General features: G+C 45.5%; 2 protein-coding genes and 1 non-coding gene across 7 annotated transcripts in view; 2 read left to right on the forward strand and 1 right to left on the reverse strand.

Moving 5' to 3' along the window:
- Positions 1-1,615: 1,615 nt before the first annotated feature.
- LOC129639783 (trophinin-like) lies at positions 1,616-12,270 on the forward strand. The gene is given in 15 exon segments (XM_055565021.1): positions 1,616-1,660; positions 1,948-2,311; positions 2,314-2,645; positions 2,648-3,094; positions 3,740-3,844; positions 3,960-4,000; positions 4,267-4,360; positions 6,082-6,112; positions 6,115-6,169; positions 6,870-6,949; positions 7,049-7,091; positions 7,499-7,561; positions 8,129-8,243; positions 9,792-9,909; positions 11,913-12,270. Coding segments are annotated over 15 exon segments (2,061 nt in total). The 3' UTR covers positions 12,041-12,270.
- Positions 7,766-7,894, forward strand: LOC129640506 (small nucleolar RNA SNORA11). Its single transcript, XR_008708873.1, has one exon. It is a non-coding gene; the product is annotated as a small nucleolar RNA SNORA11 (small nucleolar RNA).
- A 433-nt stretch (positions 12,271-12,703) lies between the features above and the next one.
- Positions 12,704-20,281, reverse strand: part of PFKFB1 (6-phosphofructo-2-kinase/fructose-2,6-biphosphatase 1) — a 108,387-nt gene continuing 100,809 nt past the window's right edge. For all 5 annotated transcript variants that reach the window (XM_055565025.1, XM_055565023.1, XM_055565024.1 and 2 more), the window contains 4 exons: positions 18,093-18,222; positions 15,091-15,153; positions 14,184-14,248; positions 12,704-13,832 (listed from right to left, as the gene is read on the reverse strand). In XM_055565025.1, the coding sequence (XP_055421000.1) occupies positions 13,773-13,832; positions 14,184-14,248; positions 15,091-15,153; positions 18,093-18,222 (318 nt within the window). In that variant the 3' untranslated portion in view covers positions 12,704-13,772. The remainder of the gene's footprint in view (positions 13,833-14,183; positions 14,249-15,090; positions 15,154-18,092; positions 18,223-20,281) is intronic.

Raw genomic sequence — 20,281 nt, forward strand, 5'->3', positions numbered from 1 at the left:
TAGGAATGGGGATACGGGGTGGGGATAGAGAAATCAAAAGGAGAACACAAGAGAATGATTGCTGAATAAAAGGTAGTAAGCAGAAAAGAGATCACATGGGGAGAAAGGAAAGCTGGAAGCAGGGAGTGTGGGAGGAGGCTGACAGGCTGTGAAGGAGACCCCTCTGGAGGCGGAAAGAGGTAGGGTCACTTCCGGCTGGGGATGGGGAGAAGCAAGGCACAGACCTAAGGAGAGGCCTGGAGACAGGACGCTTTCTGGACTGGAGAGGTGAGCTAAAGTGCCCTGCTATACTGAAGAGCTTGTGGGGACCTCCAGGCTGGGGTTTCAACGTGCTTGACTCCACATTCCCCTAAGGTTTGAAGGAAATCCGCTGAAGATATAGTCGCTAAACTCATGGAAGTGGTCGGATTTAGAGGTGCCTTGACTCGGATAGCAAGGGAGATAGGTTAGAATTTCTTTTGGGCAATGGAAAGGAGAGGTCTCGATTCTGTTAGGGGTGCCAAAGGAGGGGTGCAGATCCGGTTGAGACTGCAGAAAAATGAGATGGAGAAATCGTTCAGGGCACAGAAAGAAAGGAACAGAATCCAATTTAGCAGGGAGATAGGCAATGAGGGCCTTTGTTAAATGGAGAAAGGTCGCAGGACCTGGTTTGGGCCACAGAAAGAAGCGATTTGGAGGTGGATAAACGAAGGGGTAGAATCCCTATTGAATAACTGAAATGAACGGGCTCGGAGGGGAGAAAAGAGGGGCTAGGACCCGGTTGATACCGGTTTGAAAAGGAAAGGGACAGAACCTGGTAGCGTTTGGGAACAAGGATCACACAAAAGCCTGATATCGTTGGATTTATGGGCGAGGCAACCATGTTTGTAGTAAGGGCGGGATGGTCACTTGCAGACGTAGAAGTAGGAAAACAGTGCTGGGGAGGGGGCGTGCAGGGACTTACTGCAGAGCGGAGGGAGGGAGCGTGTAAAGGGACGAAGAGGTGCGGGGTAGTACTGTAGAGTGGAGGGAGGGGGCGTTTCGAAAAGGGGCGGTGCGGTGCACCACTGTACTACGGAGGAGAGGTGGATGGTGTTGGGGGCGGGAAGGGGCTGTAAGAAGCTGTAAGTAGAGGTACTGCAGAGCGGAGGTGGAGGGGGAGGTGTTGGGAGAAGGGTTGGAATGAGATGAGATGCAGTTAGAAAGAGTTTGTCACGGGTGGAGTCCAGATGTTCGGTTGCTCTGAGAGCAGAGACCTTATGTGGGATTCAGGTGGTCACAGTTCAGTCCACCAAAGCAGGTGAGCGCTCAGCGCCAGCGGTTGCCCCTACACCTCTGGTTGGTGCACATGCGCACTATAGAGTTGCAGTAAGGGGCTTGTGTAGGGTAAAGGGGAAGGGGTCGGAGAACTGACTTGCTGTTTCTTGGAAGCAAAAGGAGCTAGGATTTGGAAGCCAGACCATCTGGGTTTCTAGGTATGAGAACCCAGTAGTTGTAGGGTTTGGGGTTCAAGGTTTGATAAGAACCCCTTCCTTAAGATTGGCAGGAGGCCATACGAATCTCCACCTCCCTCTCATTCTTTCCTAACTCAAGCCCCTTCCCATCAGGCTCAGCTGTTTCTTGGCCCTCCAGAAAAATGGATAGGAGAAATGACTCCAATTATAAGATGACCCTGTTCCAGGTGAGGCCTCTCTGCATTCTCTGAAGGCCATCTACCCTGTTCTGAGTTCATTTACTGCTGTTGAGCCCCTACCACTTTGTGGTTGCATAACTCCCTACCTAACCTGTTTCAGTCCTCCCTTGCATGGTGGAGGACGAGGTGAGGAAAACCTGCCTATTTCTTGCTCCCTTTCTCTTTCTTTACTCTCCCCTTCAATCAATCATTCAAAGGAGGGGGAGGTTTTTTTTAGAAAGGGTGGGCTCTAGGGAGGCCAGATGGCTCAATACATCATAGTCTTAAGTGTGTAGGGCCCTCTGCCTCCCACTGTGAGCCTAGGGCTTCACTTCCTTCCAGATGTACAGGCTGAGACAACAGAAGACAGTGTCTTGATGATACATACCCTCTTGGCAGCAACCAAGGACCCTCTGGCCATGGACCCACCAGTTGCCAACCAGCCGAAGAAAAGCAAGACCAAGAAGGCCCCTATTAAGGCTATTACTAAGACTGACCCTCCAGTTCCATCTGCCAGTGTGATTCCCACCACCAAGTTTAAAGTAACTTTTCCAGCTTTAAATCTGCCAATCATTCTCCAGATCAACCAGGCTTCAGCTACCACTGAGGTAGCCAATACTCAGGCTTCTTCATTCACTGCTTAGCCTAAGAAATCTAACAGACAAAAAAAGTTACTGCTAAGGCAACCCAATGTTCCCAATTTCCAATTGACAGTGAGAGTGTCACTACACAGATCAAGTTACCCTTGCAGACCCTAAACCTGCTAGTCGTTCTTCAGACTACTCAGGCTCCAATTGCCAATGAGTCAGCCAATTCTCAAGCTTTGTTAGGCCCCACCACACCTAAGGAAGTTTCCAGGGCTAAGAAGGCTGATAATAAGGTCATAGCTAGTGCCACTGATATCTCACTGGCTCCATCCACTATTTACACAGCTACCACCCACAGCCAAATTGCCTCCATCCGAACTAAGAAAGGCTCTAAAGCCAAGAAGGCAATTTTATTGTTAAGGGCACAAATACTGATACTGAGCTCCCAGAGGCCTCAGATGCCACTGAGATAGCTACCAGGCAGACTGAGGCCTCAGCAGCAGCTATCTGGCCCCCAAAATCCAAGGGCAAGAAAGTTGTCTACGAAGGCCCAAAATCTGCCTGTGAGATCTCTGAGGCCCTACCTGCCAGTCAAATGGTCACAAACCAACCCCTAGCAGCCACCCTCTGGGTCAAGAGAGGGTACAGGGGTCAGAAGGTTGACACTAAGACCCAAACAACCGAAAGCCAGACTCAAGTTGACCAAGGGATCCAGGCCAAGATGGATACCTCTCAGACCCACATAAGTTCTCTTGAGACTCAGGTTGCTGCTTCTGTCCAGGCCCTGGCAGATGACTACCTGGCTCAGTTTAGTTTGGAGCCCACAACTAGGACCCAGGGAAAGAGGAACCAAAAGGTGAGATCTCTGACATCACCATCCTTAACTTTGTACTTCTTTTCCATTGCTTTCCTCCTGGTTTGTTTACTTGTTCTATAAAAGTTTACCGAGTCTTTATACTCTGAGCCAGTCCCTGCATTCATATAGGCTATGTGAGATTCTGAGAAGATTGGGATGTAGTTACTGCTCCTTGGCAGTTCACAGATTGGTGTGGAAATAAGACATCGATACACTTAGATACAACCCAGATATAATTCAACTTGTATTTACATAGTAGTTAGAATATGTCAGGCTTTGTGTTAGGTATAGTTACACAGGATATATTTTTATGTTTTAAAGCAACTTGTGCCAGCTAGGTCCCAGTTTTACAGATAAGAAAACCAAGTCCCAGAGAGGTGAAGTGACTTGTTGAAGGGGTACAGCTTGTAGAGCCAGTGGTGGCCAAAAAAAAGAGAAATAACCAGACTCTGCCCTTGGGTTGCTCCTGTGTAGCAGGAAAATAAAACTCCTGCCTGGAAGACAGTAAAAGACAAATCTAGGACTCAGTGTGGTTAATGGTAAAGTCAGGACCCACTATATGGAAGGTTTAGGGGACAGCGTGAGGAGACAAAGCCATCTCTTTCAGCTGGTGATTTTGGATCTTCCTTCTTTCTGATGATGTAGTCCAAGAATCTGAACAAGGATGAGAGAGGTGATGGTAATTATAGGTGGATCCCATGGAGCCAGAGGCCTCTGCTATCCCGAGATGTGGCCATTTTGCAAGAAAGGGTAAGAATCCAATGCTGCTCAGTCTTTTCTCTTCTTCACATGCCCTCTTCTCTGCCATTCTTCTAAGTTTTATGAAAACATATTGAGATCTCCCCATGTATTCCTCTTCTCCCAGGCAAATAAGTTGGTGAAATGCCTGTTGATTAAGGACCAAAGATCCCCATCAACCGCCCAGACAGAGTCATACCAACACTCCTCCCTAAGCTGTCCTTTCTACTCCCCTCTCCTCTCTGCCATGGGAGTAACCATTTAGTTTTATGGCCTCTTCATTCTCTCACATGTACCCCCCTGCCCTTTTCACACTCTGTCATGGCTGGCATCTCCCATTAACACAGTTCAGGACTCAGGCTATACTGACCCCACTGGGCTGGCAAAAGGACTATAGCCTCTGTGGCCCCTTCTCATCCCAACTGTTCCTTTCTCTCCCTTCCTGCAGACATGCTGAAGGATGTCATCCAAGAATATGATGAATATTTCTCAGAGATCATTGAACAAACAAGCTATGCTCTGGAGAAGGTGAAGGGGTATCCTCTGGGGGATGGGCACAATGGGGAACTCTTGAATGGAACAAAGGTGTACACATCCCTTTGCAGGGAACCACAGAGACTGACTAATCCAGCCCCATCCCCATGCAGATGAGCAGATGGTGGCCTAGCGAGAGGCATAAACTAGCCTGGGGTCACACAGCAGGTACAGCTAAGACTCAAGCCATCCAACTCAATCCTGGCTTCTGTTCACTGTTGGACACATCCTGTAGTATATTTCAGATATTCACTTTTCCCTTCCATTTCCCATTCTCTGTCTCCCTCAATTCAGTTCAGTTGTGCAGTCATGTCCGACCCTTTGCAGTCCCATGAATCGCAGCACGCCAGGCCTCCCTGTCCATCACCAACTCCCGGAGTTCACTCAGACTCACGTCCATTGAGTCGGTGATGCCATCCAGCCATCTCATCCTCTGTCGTCCCCTTCTCCTCCTGCCCCCAATTGCTCCCAGCATCAGAGTCTTTTCCAATGAGTCAACTCTTCACATGAGGTGGCCAAAGTACTGGAGTTTCAGCTTCAGCATCATTCCTTCCAAAGAAATCCCAGGGCCGATCTCCTTCAGAATGGACTGGTTGGCTCTCCTTGCAGTCCAAGGGACTCTCAAGAGTCTTCTCCAACACCACAGTTCAAAAGCATCAATTCTTTGGCACTCAGCTTTCTTCACAGTCCAACTCTCACATCCATACATGACCACTGGAAAAACCATAGCCTTGACTAGACAGACCTTTGTTGGCAAAGTAATGTCTCTGCTTTTGAATATGCTATCTAGGTTGGTCATAACTTTCCTTCCAAGGAGTAAGTGTCTTTTAATTTCATGGCTGCAGTCACCATCTGCAGTGATTTTGGAGCCCCCAAAAATAAAGTCTGACACTGTTTCTCCATCTATTTCCCATGAAGTGGTGGGACCAGATGCCATGATCTTTGTCTTCTGAATGTTGAGCTTTAAGCCAACTTTTTCACTCTCCTCTTTCACTTTCATCAAGAGGCTTTTTAGTTCCTCTTCACTTTCTGCCATAAGGATGGTGTCATCTGCATATCTGAGGTTATGGATATTTCTCCCGGCAATCTTGATTCCAGCTTGTGCTTCTTCCAGCCCAGCGTTTCTCATAATGTACTCTGCATATAAGTTAAATAAGCAGGGTGACAGTATACAGCCTTGACGTACTCCTTTTCCTATTTGGAACCAGTCAGTTTTTCCATGTCCAGTTCTAACTGTTGCTTCCTGACTTGCATATAGGTTTCTCAAGAGGCAGGTCAGGTGGTCTGGTATTCCCATCTCTTGAAGAATTTTCCACAGTTTATTGTAATCCACACAGTCAAAGGCTTTGGCATAGTCAATAAAGCAGAAATAAATGTTTTTCTCGAACTCTCTTGCTTTTTCCATGATGCAGCGGATATTGGCAATTTGATCTGTGGTTCCTCTGCCTTTTCTAAAACCAGCTTGAACATCTGGAAGTTCACAGTTCATGTATAGAGTCCCATTAATCATAAAGATGATTTGGTAACAATAATACGTTTGTTATTTGTTTGCTGTGTGCTGGCCACTTAGCTAAATACTTTCTATGCATTATCTTACTGATTTCTCTCACACAGTCACAAATCCTAGGTCAACAGGGAACTGTGGGGTGCTCAGCCAGCTCATTGGTGCCTAGGCTGAATTTTGTGATCTCACACGCTATTCTTTTACTTGGCAGATGTTTTGAGTCAATCTGAAGGAAATTGATAAAGTAGCTTGTATAGTCTCATTAGCATTCAGGAATCCTCTACAGGCATACTGAGAATGTAAGTTGGGAAAGGGCTGCAGTGGTAGGGAGGCTTCTGCTTTTTTTTGGTTCATAGTACTACTCCATCCTTGTCTTTTCCTTCCCCACATCCCCTTAGGAAGTCAAGAAAGACAGAGCCTAAAACCCCATTTTCTATCATCCACTCGTAGTTGGAGCCCTGCACACAGGAGTAGTGCCCCTTTATGATTGTCTGGAGGGTGTAGAAGCCTGGGTTACTCCTACTGTCAGATTTTCTGTTTCTCTAGAAGCTTCCCTGTCTCTTCCTATCAGGCTTGGTAGAGTGGTTCTCAAGGGAAGGCTTCGTGGTGTGGGTGAATCATGATGGTTGATGGGCAGGAGCATCAGTGGGGCTGTGCCTAGAATTCTCTTGGAACTGAGGGGTCTGGAAGAGAAAGAAGGAACTCACATTGGCTGGGTGCCTGGATCATACCAGACTGACAAGCATTCTATCCTCTCAGTAACTTTGGGAGAGGAGAATGTAATTTTCCCATTTTATGAATAGGAGACTAGGCTCAAAGCCTTAAGTGCCTTTCCCAGGATCATATAGAGCTTGAAGCATAGACTGAGCAGAATTCTCCCATATCTGAAGAATCTGGGAGAAGCTAGCCTAGTGAGCAAGCTGGTGTATTTTTTGTTTTGTTTTGTTTTTCAGATGGCTGCTGGATGTAAATCTTCTCTCTGTCCCATTATTCCCCTAGGACCAAGGGCACACCCAAACTAGATCTTCTCATGATGATTCTGAGTGTCATTTTTATCAATGGCAACAAGGCCAATGAGGGTAAGTGGCTGGGTTGGCAGCTGAATTGGAGGAGGGGCTCATGGTCAAAATTGCACATGTTCATTTTCTATCCCTGTTTCCTTTTGCCTCCCCTTGCAGCTGTCATCTGGGAGGTGCTGCGCAAGTTGGGGCTGTGCCCTGGGTATGATTGGGCTCTGTCAGTGCTTGCTGTCCGTGTTGTCCTTTGGCAAGAGAGAATGGCCCCAGGATTGCATCAGTCTGGTGGTCTGGTGGGGTGGGCAGATGTGCTGGACTGGGTCCAGAGTTCTGACTTGGGTGGATAGGGAAATGGTCCTGAACTCTCTGCTTCCTCTTTCTCCTATGTCCTCTTTCTGTTCTAATCTGATATATAAGATAGACCTTAGGGCATCCCTGATAAGAACCATCTGACCTCAGCTGCCTGCTTCTAGTGATCCTGTGTTCATTACTTTCTTGACTTAATTGAGATGGCCTCATGTACTAGAGAGGTCTCTTCCACATTGGGAAATGCCTCTACCCCCATGTGGGAAGATCTGATCTTGGTTCATGGGTTATTTTTCCCATTGTCAGGATAAGGCACTCACTCTTAGGGGAAGTGAGGAAGCTCATCACAGATGAGTTTGTGAAGCAAAAGTAAGTGGTGTTTGGGGGCTTTGTCAGGACCTGAAGTGTTCTGGGTATGCCAGTCTGGTCCAGAAATTGCTTGATCAGCCCTTTTCTTACACTAACTTTAGACATATGGGCATTATGTTTCCTAGAACTAAGTGAGTCTGGTCCACAATTACCATGGTGGACCATACCAGGGCTGGGCCAGACCAAACACAAAACCCTTGCTATGGGGTGTGCTCAGAGCAGAATGCCCAGAGAATGGCTTCTCTGTTTACAACACACCCAATAGAAACTTGGGTTTACCCCTCACAGGTGGCAGAATACTTTGGCCTCCCTGTGACACCATACCCTATATATGCATCCCCTGTAACACCAAGTGACTGCTTTGTACAGAGCCAATGGGAAATGGCTTGATATTGGAGGTTAAGATCATGAAATTTGTTTTGGAGTTAGTGTGGGGAAGGAGGGCCTTGGATATCCTTCTCCAGGAGCTGAGTTTAGTACTTGATTGGAGGAGGTTGCCACCTGGAACCAAGTGGTTAGACAACAGGTTTGCTTGGTTAGAAGCAAGTTTTATTTCCTTTCTCCAAGGTACCTGAAATACAAGAGGGTCCCCAACAGCAGACCACCTGAATATGAGTTCTTCTGGGGCTTGCGCTCCTACCATGAGACTAGCAAGATGAAAGTTCTCAAGTTTGCCTGCAAGGTAATGGAAGAGCTTCCCTTACTTGGCATATTAAGGGTAATATGGCTGGGGCAGGCAGTGTACAGAATGGACAGGTACAGGGTAGCCTGCAGTTCATATATAAACATATGGAACTTAATTTATGTCCCAGAATGCTGCTTGACATAAAGTTTACATCATTTCATTCATTATTCATAATTTATATTAGTCTCCTTAACTGCTATAACAAAATATCATAAACTGAGTAGTTTAAACAACAGAAACAGGAATTTCCCTGGTGGTCCAGTGGCTAAGACTCTACACTCCCAATGCAGGGTGCTGGGGTTCAATCCGTGGTCAGGGAACTAGGTCCCACATGCCCCAACTAAGAATTCACTCACATGCCACAACTAAAGCCTGGTGCAGCCAAATAAATAAATATATATAAAAAAAAAAACAGAAACATTTTGTTATAGTCCTGAAGGCTAGAAGTCCTAGATCAAGGTCCAGGAGTATTAGTTTCTAATGAAACCTCTCCTGGCTTGCAGAGTTCATGCATCATGAACTCTTGCTGTGTTCAAGGTGGAGAGAGAGTTCTTCTTTTTTAAAATAAATATTTATTTTTAATTGGAGGATAATTGCCTTACAATATTTTGTTGGTTATTTTGTTGGTATTAACATAAATGCAGCCATAGGTATACACGTTTCCTTACTCTTGAACCTCCCTCTGATCCCAGCCCTCTAGATTTTCACAGAACACTGGGTCTAGCTCCCTGCATCATACAGCAAATTCCCACTGGCTATTTGTTTTATATATGGTACTGCATATGTTTCTATGCTACTCTTTCCATTTGTCCCACCCTCTCCTTTCCTGCACCCCCTCCATGTCCATAAGCCTGTTCTCTATGTCTGTTGTCTCCATTGCTGCCCTGCAAATAGGTTCATCAGTACCGTGTTTCTAGATTCCATATGTATGCATTAATATATGATATTTGTTCTTCTCTTTCTGACTTACTTCACTCTGTATAATGGGAGAGCCTCTTCTTAAAAGGACACTAATCTTATTGGATCAGGAACCCACCATTATGACATCATTAAACTTTACTTCCAGAAAGGCCCTACCTCCAGATATAGTCACATTCGAGGTTGGTGCTTCAACATATTAATTTTGGCGGGACAAAAGCATTCAGTCCATAACATATTTACTCTCTTATCATTTCTCCTTATCTCTTACCATGAAAGGTAATAGGAGAGCTGTCCTGACTTGACATATTAAGGGTACAGGATGTCCCTGACTGGGGAAAGCAGTATACAGTGATGGGCAGCTTGCAGTTCATTTGTGATAAGAGTCAGTATGAACACAGAGATGAAGACATTTAGGCTCAGTGACATTAAGTAGCTTGTCCAAGGTCACATAGCACCTAAATTATCAGAACTGAAATTGGATCTCAGGACTGATCCATGATAGAGCCCTAACAACTAAGAATTTTTTAAAATGCTACTCTTAGTTTTATACAAAGCCCATGGTACGTACTTAATACATAATTACAAATGTTATTTTTATTATAATGATTGTAATTCTCATTTCAGGTGCAAAAGAAAGACCCCAAGGACTGGGCCATGCAGTACCAGGAAGCAGTGGAGATGCAAGTCCAAGCTGCAGCTGTGGCTATAGCTGAGGCTGAGGCCAGAGCTGAGGCAAAAGCCCAAATGGCGATTGGAGAGGAAGCTATGGCTGGGCCCTGGAATTGGGATGACATGGATATCGACTGTCTAACAAAGGAAGAGTTAGGAGATGATGCTCAGGCCTGGAACAGATTTTCACTTGAAATTGAGGCCAGAGCCCAAGAAAATGCAAACGCCAGTGCCAGCATAGACTTCAGCAGAGAAGCTAGCACCAGGGCTAGCTATAGCGATGGTTCTAGTATTAGCTTCAGTGGTGTACCCAGCCCTGGTAATGTCTTTGGTGGCAGAGCTGGTATTAGCTTTGGTGGCACATGCAGCACCAGTGCTAGCTTCAGCAGTGTAGCCAGCATTTGCTTTGATGGCACACCCAGCACTTGCTCCACTTTTAGTGGTGGAGCCAGCATAGCTTTGGTGGTACAGCCAACACCAGCTCTAGTTTCAGCAGTGAAGCCAGTATTAGCTTTGGTGGCACACTTTGCACCAGTGCCAACTTCAGTGGTGGGGTCAGCTGTAGTTTCAGTGACCTGCTCAACACCAGTACCAGTTTCAATGGTGGAGCCAGCTCTGGCTTTGGAGGCACACTCAGTACCACTTCTGGTTTCAGTGATGCACTCATTACGAGCACCAACCTTGGCAGTACACTTTGGCCCCAGTGCAGTCTTTAGTGGTGTACTTAGCACCAGCACTCGCCTAGGTGGCACACTCAGCACTAGTGGCTACTTTGGTGGTTTTCTCAGTTCTAGTGCCAGTTTGGTGGCACACTTAGTACCAGTATCTGCTTTGGTGGCTCTTCTAGCACCAGTACTGGTTTTGATGGTGTACTCAGTACCAAGGTCTCCTTTAGCAGCTCTTTCAACAGTTGCACCAACTTTGGTGATACACTCAGCACCAGTCTTGGCTTTGGAGGCACACACAGCACCAGTGCTGGTTTTAGCAGTGCTGTCAGAATTAGCACTGGCTTCAGCAGTGTTCAGTTCAGTTCAGTCGCTCAGTCGTGTTCGACTCTTTGCGACCCCATGAATCACAGCATGCCAGGCCTCCCTGTCCATCACCAACTCCCAGACTTTACCCAAACTCATGTCCATCGAGTCAGTGATGCCATCCAGCCATCTCGTCCTCTGTCATCCCCTTCTCCTCCTGCCCCAAATCCCTCCCAGCATCAGGGTCTTTTCCAGTGAGTCAACTTTGCATGACGTGGCCAAAGTATTGGAGTTTCAGCTTCAACATCAGACCTTCCACTGAACACCCAGGACTGATCTCCTTTAGGATGGACTAGTTGGATCTCACTGCAGTCCAAGGTACTCTCAAGATTCTTCTCCAACGCCACAGTTCAAAAGCATCAATTCTTCAGCGCTCAGCTTTCTTCACAGTCCAATTCTCACATCCATACATAACCACTGGAAAAACCATAGCCTTGACTAGATGGACCTTTGTTGGCAAAGTAATGTCTCTGATTTTGAATATGCTATCTAGGTTGGTCATAACTTTCCTTCCAAGGAGTAAGTGTCTTTTAATTTCATGGCTGCAGTCACCATCTGCAGTGATTTTGGAGCCCCCCAAAAATAGTCTGACACTGTTTCCACTGTTTTCCCGTCTATTTCCTATCTTTTTGCCTTTTCATACTGTTCATGGGGCTCTCAAGGCAAGAATAGTGAAGTGGTTTGCCATTCCCTTCTCCAGTGGGCCACATTCTGTCAGACCTCTCCACCATGACCCACCTGTCTTGGGTGGCCCCACACGGCATGGCTTAGTTTCATTGAGTTAGACAAGGCTGTGGTCCATGTGATTAGATTGACTAGTTTTCTGTGATTATGGTTTGTGTGTCTGCCCTCTGATGCCTCTCGCAACACCTACCGTCTTACTTGGGTTTCTCTTACCTTGGACATGGGGTATCTCTTCACAGTTGCTCCAGCAAAGCGCAGCTGATGCTCCTTACCTTGGAAGAGGGGTATCTCCTCACAGCCGCCCCTCCTGACCTTGAACTTGGAGTAGCTCCTCTTGGCCCTCCTGAGCCCATGTTTATCTCATTTTTATAGATACTGCTAGTGAATTGCAGCAGGCCTTCCCATGGAGCCAAGGTACATCCTTGGAATCTTTGTCCATGCAGCAGTCTTAGCAGATATTACCAATCAGCTGAGGGTGACACACTATGAAAATAATCTGCTTGCCAATTCTGGTTTTTGTGTCCTATCATATTTGGTATCATAGTTGCTTTAAATTTGCAAAATTAATTTCAGTTTGTTCTGTATTTTAATGTGCTTAGGTTGATGGGGGTGACATTTTGGGTTTAGAAGAGCTAGAGATCAGCTTAGCTCTTTGGGGAAGGTGGGCTCTAGCTTTAGACTAAAAGCTATGTGTTCAGTGGGATAAAAGCTGTGAGTTCAGTGGGATAGAGTCTTGGGGAAAGCATAGCAGACCAGCAGAAAATAGCCTAAGTCAAGATCTAGAAGGGGAAGCCTGGAACAGAAGGCAAAGAGGGCAGGTTCTTGAGATTAAGTACAGTTTCATTTTGAGATGTCTAAGAATGGGGAGATAGAAAGGGACATAACTAAAGGTGGACATGGCAACAACAGAGGATTTTCTTGGGATAGGAGAGAGACCCAAGCATGTTGCATAGACTATGAGTGCAAAAGCCAATAGAGAAGGACAGGATATAGATGTGGAATAATCAGGAACTGACTGAATCAACTTATCCTTGAGAAGGTGGGATGGATAGAATACCAGAGAATAGAGAGTGGCTCTGACTTTGAACAGAATTTAATGGTGGCTGTGGAAGGAGATAAATATAGATTTGCTTCAAGCAGTGATCACCAACCCTGTAAAAGATCCCAATTAAAAAAAATGATGTGGATTATACAAGGTTTTGGGTCTTGCTGGTGGTTGTGATGGGAGGACAAAAAGGGAAAAAAAAGGCAGGGGGTGTATGAGTCTGTATCTTCACAACTGGGTTGCTGGTACCTGCCCATAGTAGCTGCATGGAGATTGGCTGAAGAGACAGAAAGTAGGATCCAAGACAGCCAGGGATGGAAGGAAAATGAAGAGGGAGAGGACTGATGGATTGGGAGATACTGAAGGAATCAAAGGACTTATACTCCATGCAGTGCAAGGGTAAATATTGTTCATTCAAGAAATACTACATACATGCTTGCTGTGTGGGAGGATGACACAGAGAGTTATAAGGAATAGGGGGCCGGTGGTCAGATAGCGAGATGCTTGTATTTAAGAAGTCAAACTGGGAAGAAGTCTAGATGATGCCAATCAAGGTCCATGGAGCGACTGACTGAAGGGAAGATGATCACTGAAGTTGAGGGGGCAGGGCACTAGGTGACCAGGGTATTTGGATCATTTATATGGACAGTGAAATCAGTCAGGATGGCAACAAGAGTTGGAGAAGAAAGGAGAACTGTGGTCTAAGTACAGATTCTTCTTTGAATATAGGGATGAAGGTGTCATGTTCCCAGTCATGTTGCTCACCAAGGAACAAGGCCATAGGCACTCACATGCATCTCCAGAGCCCTTTTATCCAGGAAATTCTCACCCAGTCCATACCCCCACAGCACCAGAGCCATTTCATAAGGTCAGGATCTTAAGAAAATCTTGTAGGAGAAGCCTCACAATGACCTCCTTTCTACTTTTGTAGGCAGTAAGGAAGTCTTTATTGATCAGGGAATAGGAATTAAGAAGGAACAAGTTTCATCTTGAGCTAGACAGCTCCTTGTTTATAGCTAGAAATCAAGGCCTATTTTGGAGTTTCTTTACTAGAAGTGGGTCTCTTCCAGTGAGGCCAAGTTCAGAGTGTTCTCAGTGTAAGAAAAGAGCAATAATAGCAGCTCCTAAAGGTGAACCCAAGAAAGGACAGAGGCAGTTTGATGTCTAAGAAAGGGCTCAGTAGTGGGCAGGAACAGTGTCCAGGGCTTCTTCAGGTTCCCGGGTGATGTCCACATTCTGAGAGGAAAGAATCTAGTATTAGTAGGAAGGAACCAGTAGTCTGGAGCCCCCACCCTTCCCTGTCTCTTGTTCTCAGTGCCAGGCTCCCCTCTTTCAGCCAGGCCTGGATCCTGACTCTTTCCTTAGGCAAGCCTGGGGGAACTTCAGCCAGAGTCCTTTTAGGCGGGGTTGCTCTAGCCCTGCTTCTCTATGGTATCTCGAGTCTGGTCTGCAGTTCCTACATTTCTGGGTGCTGGTTTTTCTACATGTTGGTGGAAACACCCAAGCTCTGTGGGACTGGGGCTGCCTTTCTGCAGGGGAGGGTGCTTTAACAATACCCCAGCTTGAGCCACAGAGTCCCTTACCTACCTCAGGCTTCTCCCGATGTGTGTTTACAGCCTCCACATTCAGGTAGATGGACTCCACCTTGCAGCCTCGGAAAAGAACAACCCGTCCATCCATAAGCCACCCAGGTGAGCACAGGTCTCCCCTGAGGTATCATTCCCTCTCCCCGTAAGCACCCACACCCCCAGCTCCATGCTGTGTGCAGATTATAGCTGCCCTTTATGGAGGGGAATTTAGACCAGCTGTGTGATGTCTGGGGAAGGCATCAGGCCTAAAAGGCAGGCTGTGCCCCTAATAGTCTCAGTGTTCGCTGAGCCTCCCTTGTCAATGGGAATGAGAATTGAGAACAGATGATCTCTGCCCCACTCCCCAGGTCTTTTCTGTGAGACAGAAACCTAATCTGTGTGATAAGGATGGAGCCCTGTGGAGCCTCCCAACTGTGTTAGGTGCTGAAGTGCTAAAAGAATCTTGGGGCCACCACCTTGGGGCAACCAACCCCAGGTAAAGTTTATTTTGAGAACTATGTGGTTACTGAAAGATCAGAGGTGTGGAAGGCCACAAGGTAGTTCTGGGGAGCCTCAAGAAAGAGGAGGGTGGTATCATTGGGGTTTGGAGCTGGCATGGGAGGCCCCAAACCTGTGGAAGCCCCCCTTTCTCTGGTCCCTTTTGGGGACCCTCTCTTCTATAGCTTTGTGCTATATGATTGGTGCTCTGGTAGAGACAGAGAAAGCTGGCGCCACATCCCAGATTTAGAGGCTACCTAAGTCCTTCCCCCATTGTCATCTTGCTACCACCAGTCCTGCCTCTACCAAGACATCTAACTATCTACCCAGGGAATTTCTCTTAGGACTTTGCTGGACAAATGGTAGGCACTGCAGGCATGCTCATAGCGTCTATATACTTTTCCGCAGATGAAGGTGGGGGCACTCACCATAAGCCACAGGTGTAAGTTTGAGCACTGTGTGCAGAGGGCACTTGAGATAAGGCAACTCATCTGGAAAGGAGGAGAGAGCAGCTTTCAGAGGCAGGATGCTAGGGATGTCACCACCTCTCTGGGGCTCCAGGGTTAAAGTACTCTTCCCTTCCACCCCCTTCCCCATGGATGTCTTTACCTGGGTCCTGCTCCCCCACACTCTTCAGGGGGCAGTGCTGAGAGCCCAGTGGGGAGGGAGGAAGAGAGCAGAAAGGCCTCAGGAACAAGGAGGACTGCAGGTACTGGGGATCGGGGACAGACCCTGGGTCCCCAGAAACCAACGATTGGCACTGTGGAGGTGGCCGATCTCCTCAACTGCAGGGCAGACATGAGACCAAGACAAGCCTCCCTCCCACCCATACTCAGTCCTTCCACAGAGTCCCCCACCCCAAAGGTCACAACAGGTCCCAGCCAGTGTTTTCTGAGGCCCTACTATGTGCCAGGGCCTTGGCTGAGGTGTGCATGCACCTTGGCAGCTCTTGCAGCTTTCTTCCCAGCCCAGGCCTGTGCCCTCTGACTCCCTGGACACTTGTTGATGGACAAGTATTCACTGATTCACTTGTGTTCAGTTCCTGATGATTTGCATGCTATGACTTGCGTGGCCTTGACGGCAATCACCAGATAGCCTCAAGGGAACAGATGACCAGGCACATTCCATGGATGAGGACCCTGAGGCTCTGAGAGGGAAGACATTTGCCCTGAGTCCCACAGCCAGAATGTGGCAGTGCTGGGACTGGAACCCAGGTTGCTTTGAGCCCAAATGTGTGTTCTGACCACTGCAGTCTGCTGCCATTGCCTTTGAGGGATGCACAGTGGTGTGTGGTGACACTCCCACCTCTCATTCCTATCTGTAAACACCCACCCTCCTGATCACCCAGGAAACATATTCAGCTTTCCATCTCCCTTCATTGAGCCAGAACCCGCCCGTCATGGCCTCCCTGGCCCTGAGGGTCATGCTAGGCTTTTCAGGCCTGCCACAGCCCACCCAGCCTCCTGACACATAAGATTTCCTGGGCAACCAATCTGTTCCTCCTTGCCTTTGTCATCATCATCTTCAGGTGTTGGGTCCAGTGCTTTTGGTCCACTACCTTACTCCATTCTCACTAACACTCTATGGGAGTTACTGTTCCTCACTTCATGCATGACAAAATAGATTCAGAGAAGGGAAGCAACTTGCCTGAGGTCTCTGACTCAGTTCTGCCACTGCCTAGACAAGTGATCTCGACCCTACCTTTTCTTTTTCTGGTCCTCAAAGATCTTATCTCTTATAGCACAGGATTGGACCCAGCTCTGAGGTCCTATGGATCGGAGTTCTCAGTCACAGCATCTTCCTGAGTTTCAGTTTCCTTACCTTAGTGATAGCAGTAAAGAGCATGTGCCCAGTCCTGCCTAGCCAGCTCTTAGGACAGCTGTGAGAAGCTGGCATGGCCTGTTCATGAAAGCAGGTAGTATGTGGGTAAAGCAGTGTGCAAATGGGAGATGCATGTGCTTCCCATGAACCCCACATGTGTCTGAGATAAGGTGCCTCTGGAATGCACCTGAGATTAGTGCCTCTCTCTGCCCCACTGAGCCCTATGATCTTGGGTAAGTCACTTCATCTCTCAGAGCCTCTATTTCCTCTTCTGCATAGTCAGGGTTACAGGGCCAGCCTCACAGTCTCAGAAATAGTACTGAGCAGTAGAGATGTGAACAGCATCAGAAATCCAGCAGCACCACCCCATCCCCTGTCACCTTTTTTCCATTGAGGAGATTGAGGACCAACCAAAGGAAATTACTTGTCCAATGTCAAGTTCTCAAGTCCCCCCAGTTCCAATTCTAGATGACTCCATATTATAGAGCCCTTTGAAAGCTAGCATCATAGAAAAGATCCAAGTCTGCAGGACATTGTATACTTCAAATATGACTTTGCACTGTTCTCATACATCCTTACTCCAGTATCCTGGAGATGCCAACACTTCAGCCTCCATGTCAGAAATAGACTTTCACACCTGGAGGTGACATGATAGTCCCTTGCCAGGCCAGCTGCCCTAGCTTGCAATTTGTAATCAGTGTGTAGATACTCCGTAAATTAAAATATCCAGATTTTTTAATAAAAAGAAATTATCATTTAAAAATCAAAACACCACTATCTTTGAGAAATCATCCCTAGAGCAAAGACAGAAACCTATAATCAAAATCAAGACATTAGGGACTTCCCTGGTGGTCCAGTTGTTAAGATTCCATGCTTCCATTGCAGGGGGCATGTTGGATCCCTGGTCAGGGAAATAAGGGCCTCCATGCCACATGCATGATGTGGCCAAAAAGTTAAAAAAAAAAAGTCACAAGAAGTCCCATTCCACCTGATGACAGCATGTCTCTGAGAAATACTGGCTCAGCTTTCTCAGGTTGAAAAAGACTGTTAAGGTTGGCTTTGAAAATGTTAACTCATAATAACACTGATATTAATAGTAGCAGCTAATACTTATATTGCCCATACTTTGTGTCATGAACTGTTCTAAGCTCTATACATATATTAATTTATTTAAACTTAATCATTCTTTTTTACAGATGAGGAAACTGAGAACAGAGCCTGATGCCTGCTAAGTTGCTTTAGTTGTGTCTGACTCTTTGTGACCCCATGAACTGTTGCCTGTCAGGCTCCTCCATCCATGGGATTCTCCAAGCAAGAATACTGGAGTGGGTTGCCTGTGCTCTCTTCCAGGGGATCTTCCTGACCCAGGGATCGAGCCCACATCTCCTGTGGCTCCTGCTCTGTAGGTAGATTCTTTACCACTGAGCCACCAGGGAGAGGTTAAAGTAATTTGCCAAAGGTATCACGAGACAGAGTAAGAAATTGGACTCATGCACCCTTGTTCTAAATACTGTACTCTTAACTATTAAGATAAAAACCACCAGTTTCTGTTGTCAGAGTCTCAACTTACATGCAGCTCCCATGCCAGGAACAGAGAGAAAAGTGGTACCTGAGCTCTTGTCCAGAAAGTAGGCCAGGAGGCACCGCATGACAGCCTGATGGCAGATCACCAATACATTTTCCTGCCGTTCTAGCTCCATTATAACTGGCTCCAGACGCTGGACCAGATCCTCATAAGACTGAAAGGGAGAGAAACATTTGGGTAAGAAGGGGCGATGAGGCACATTTGCCCTGAGGAGAAGAACTCTAGACCAGGAATCAGGAAAACTTGATTTTGGTGCCAGTTCAGTTGTTAGTCAGCAGTATGACCTTGGTCAACTCACTCCCTTCCTTCCTGGGGCCTTACTTTTTCATCTATTAAATGGGGCAATCAATATAGTGGAGTAGATAACAATAACAATAATAAAACTTTCCACTAAAAAATCCCTAGAAAAGCTGGATAAAATAAATGTTTGCATTGCTGATCTTTCAAGAAAACAAAACATTATGAATATAGGGTTCCCAAATGAAGAAAAACTTGGGGAAAAGAGTGATAAATGGATAGAGAAGCCATAATTCCCATGGGGACATTTGCCAATCACAGTATTCAAGAGCCTTGAGCTTTTAAAACATAATAGAAATATGAGATGAAACCTTAGGTGTATATAGGGTAGGGATTTGGGACTTAGACTCTCAGATAAATCTGAGACCTTCAAAGGACTACATCCTCAATAAAATTATAAACTAAGAAATATATCCACAGGCAAAGGGAAACAATAAGAAAGTATATCTCTGCCTCACTTTTGGTGGAAAAAATTAGGAAAAGCCTCCACTAAGAATGTATAACCCCAAACATATTGTTAGATAGATTTGTGGTTCAGAATTATATTACCCATGTGTTTCAGAAAATGCTAAGCTGAGAGTTTAATAAAAAGTGATTTCAAGTCATTTGCTTCCAGGAGTGTCTGGAAGAAGCAAATGTAAATTCTCTCTAGATTCTCTCAACTGAGGCTGCATGGATTTTCCACAGATAAATTTTTGCCAAACCGAGGCTCATATAACATACACAGAACATAAGCTATAATAAGTAAAAATAAGCAGAAACAACAAGAACTCTAACAACTTAAGATAAAGGATCCACAATATAAAATAAATATTCTTGAGATTTTTAGAGAAGTAAAAGATTGACTCAAAAATGCAAGGAAGAAATAAGATGCTATTGAATATAAGATCCAGATTTGAAAAAGAATTAAGTAGAATTTTTATAAATGAAGAATATATTCATTAAAATGGAAATCTCAATGGATAGAGTATGCAGAGCATTAAATAAAATGTTTTGGAAGACAGAGCTGAAGAAATTACTCAGAATGTAGCAATGAGATCGAAAATAAGAAGTTTGGAGACATGAAGCATAGAGGTAAAACTAACACATATCTAGTTGAATTTCTAGAAGGAGATAATAAAGAAAATATGAGAGAGGAATAGCTAAAGATATAATGCCTGGGAATTTTCTAGAATTGATAAAGAATCTCAATTCTCAGATTTAGGAATTCCAATTAATTCTGAGCAAGATAAATTAAAAGAAATTAATATTTAGACATATCAGAGTGAAACTTAAAAGCAATAGAGACCCAAAGACCCTAAAAGCAGCCAGAGAGAAAAGAAATAACAATTAGACTTGTAGGAGACTTCTTAGCCATGTTAGAAACCAGAAGACAGTGGGGATGATAACTCCAGAGAGAAAATTGTGTTCCTAGTGTTTTATACCTTGCCAAAGTACCATCTAGGATTGAGGGCCACCCCTCCAAAAGACATTTTTAGACAAAAGGAAAGGTGAGTCTACTACCAACAGATCCTCCTAAAGAAAATTCTAAAAAATGATAGACATTTAACTCAGAAGGAAAACCTGAGATGTAACATGAAAGAATGATCAAAGGAGTTGGTAAATATGTGGTTTAATCTAAATAAACACTGACTATATACAATATTTTTTTAGCTAGTAAAAATTATATTTTAATTAGATAAGTGATTTCCCCCAATTTCTACTATATAAAATCCATCTAGGAGAACAGAATGGGGATGGAGTTCCTTAAAAAAACTAAAAATAGAACTATCATGTGACCCAGCAATCCCACTCCTGGGCATTTATCTGGAGAAAACCATAATTCAAAAAGATACATGTACTCCAATGTTCTTTGTAGCACTATTTACAAAAGCTAAGACATGGAAGCAACCTAAATGTCTATCAACATGAATGAA

The sequence above is a fragment of the Bubalus kerabau genome, chromosome X, assembly GCF_029407905.1.
Source record: "Bubalus kerabau isolate K-KA32 ecotype Philippines breed swamp buffalo chromosome X, PCC_UOA_SB_1v2, whole genome shotgun sequence".
NCBI classification, from domain to species: domain Eukaryota; kingdom Metazoa; phylum Chordata; class Mammalia; order Artiodactyla; family Bovidae; genus Bubalus; species Bubalus kerabau.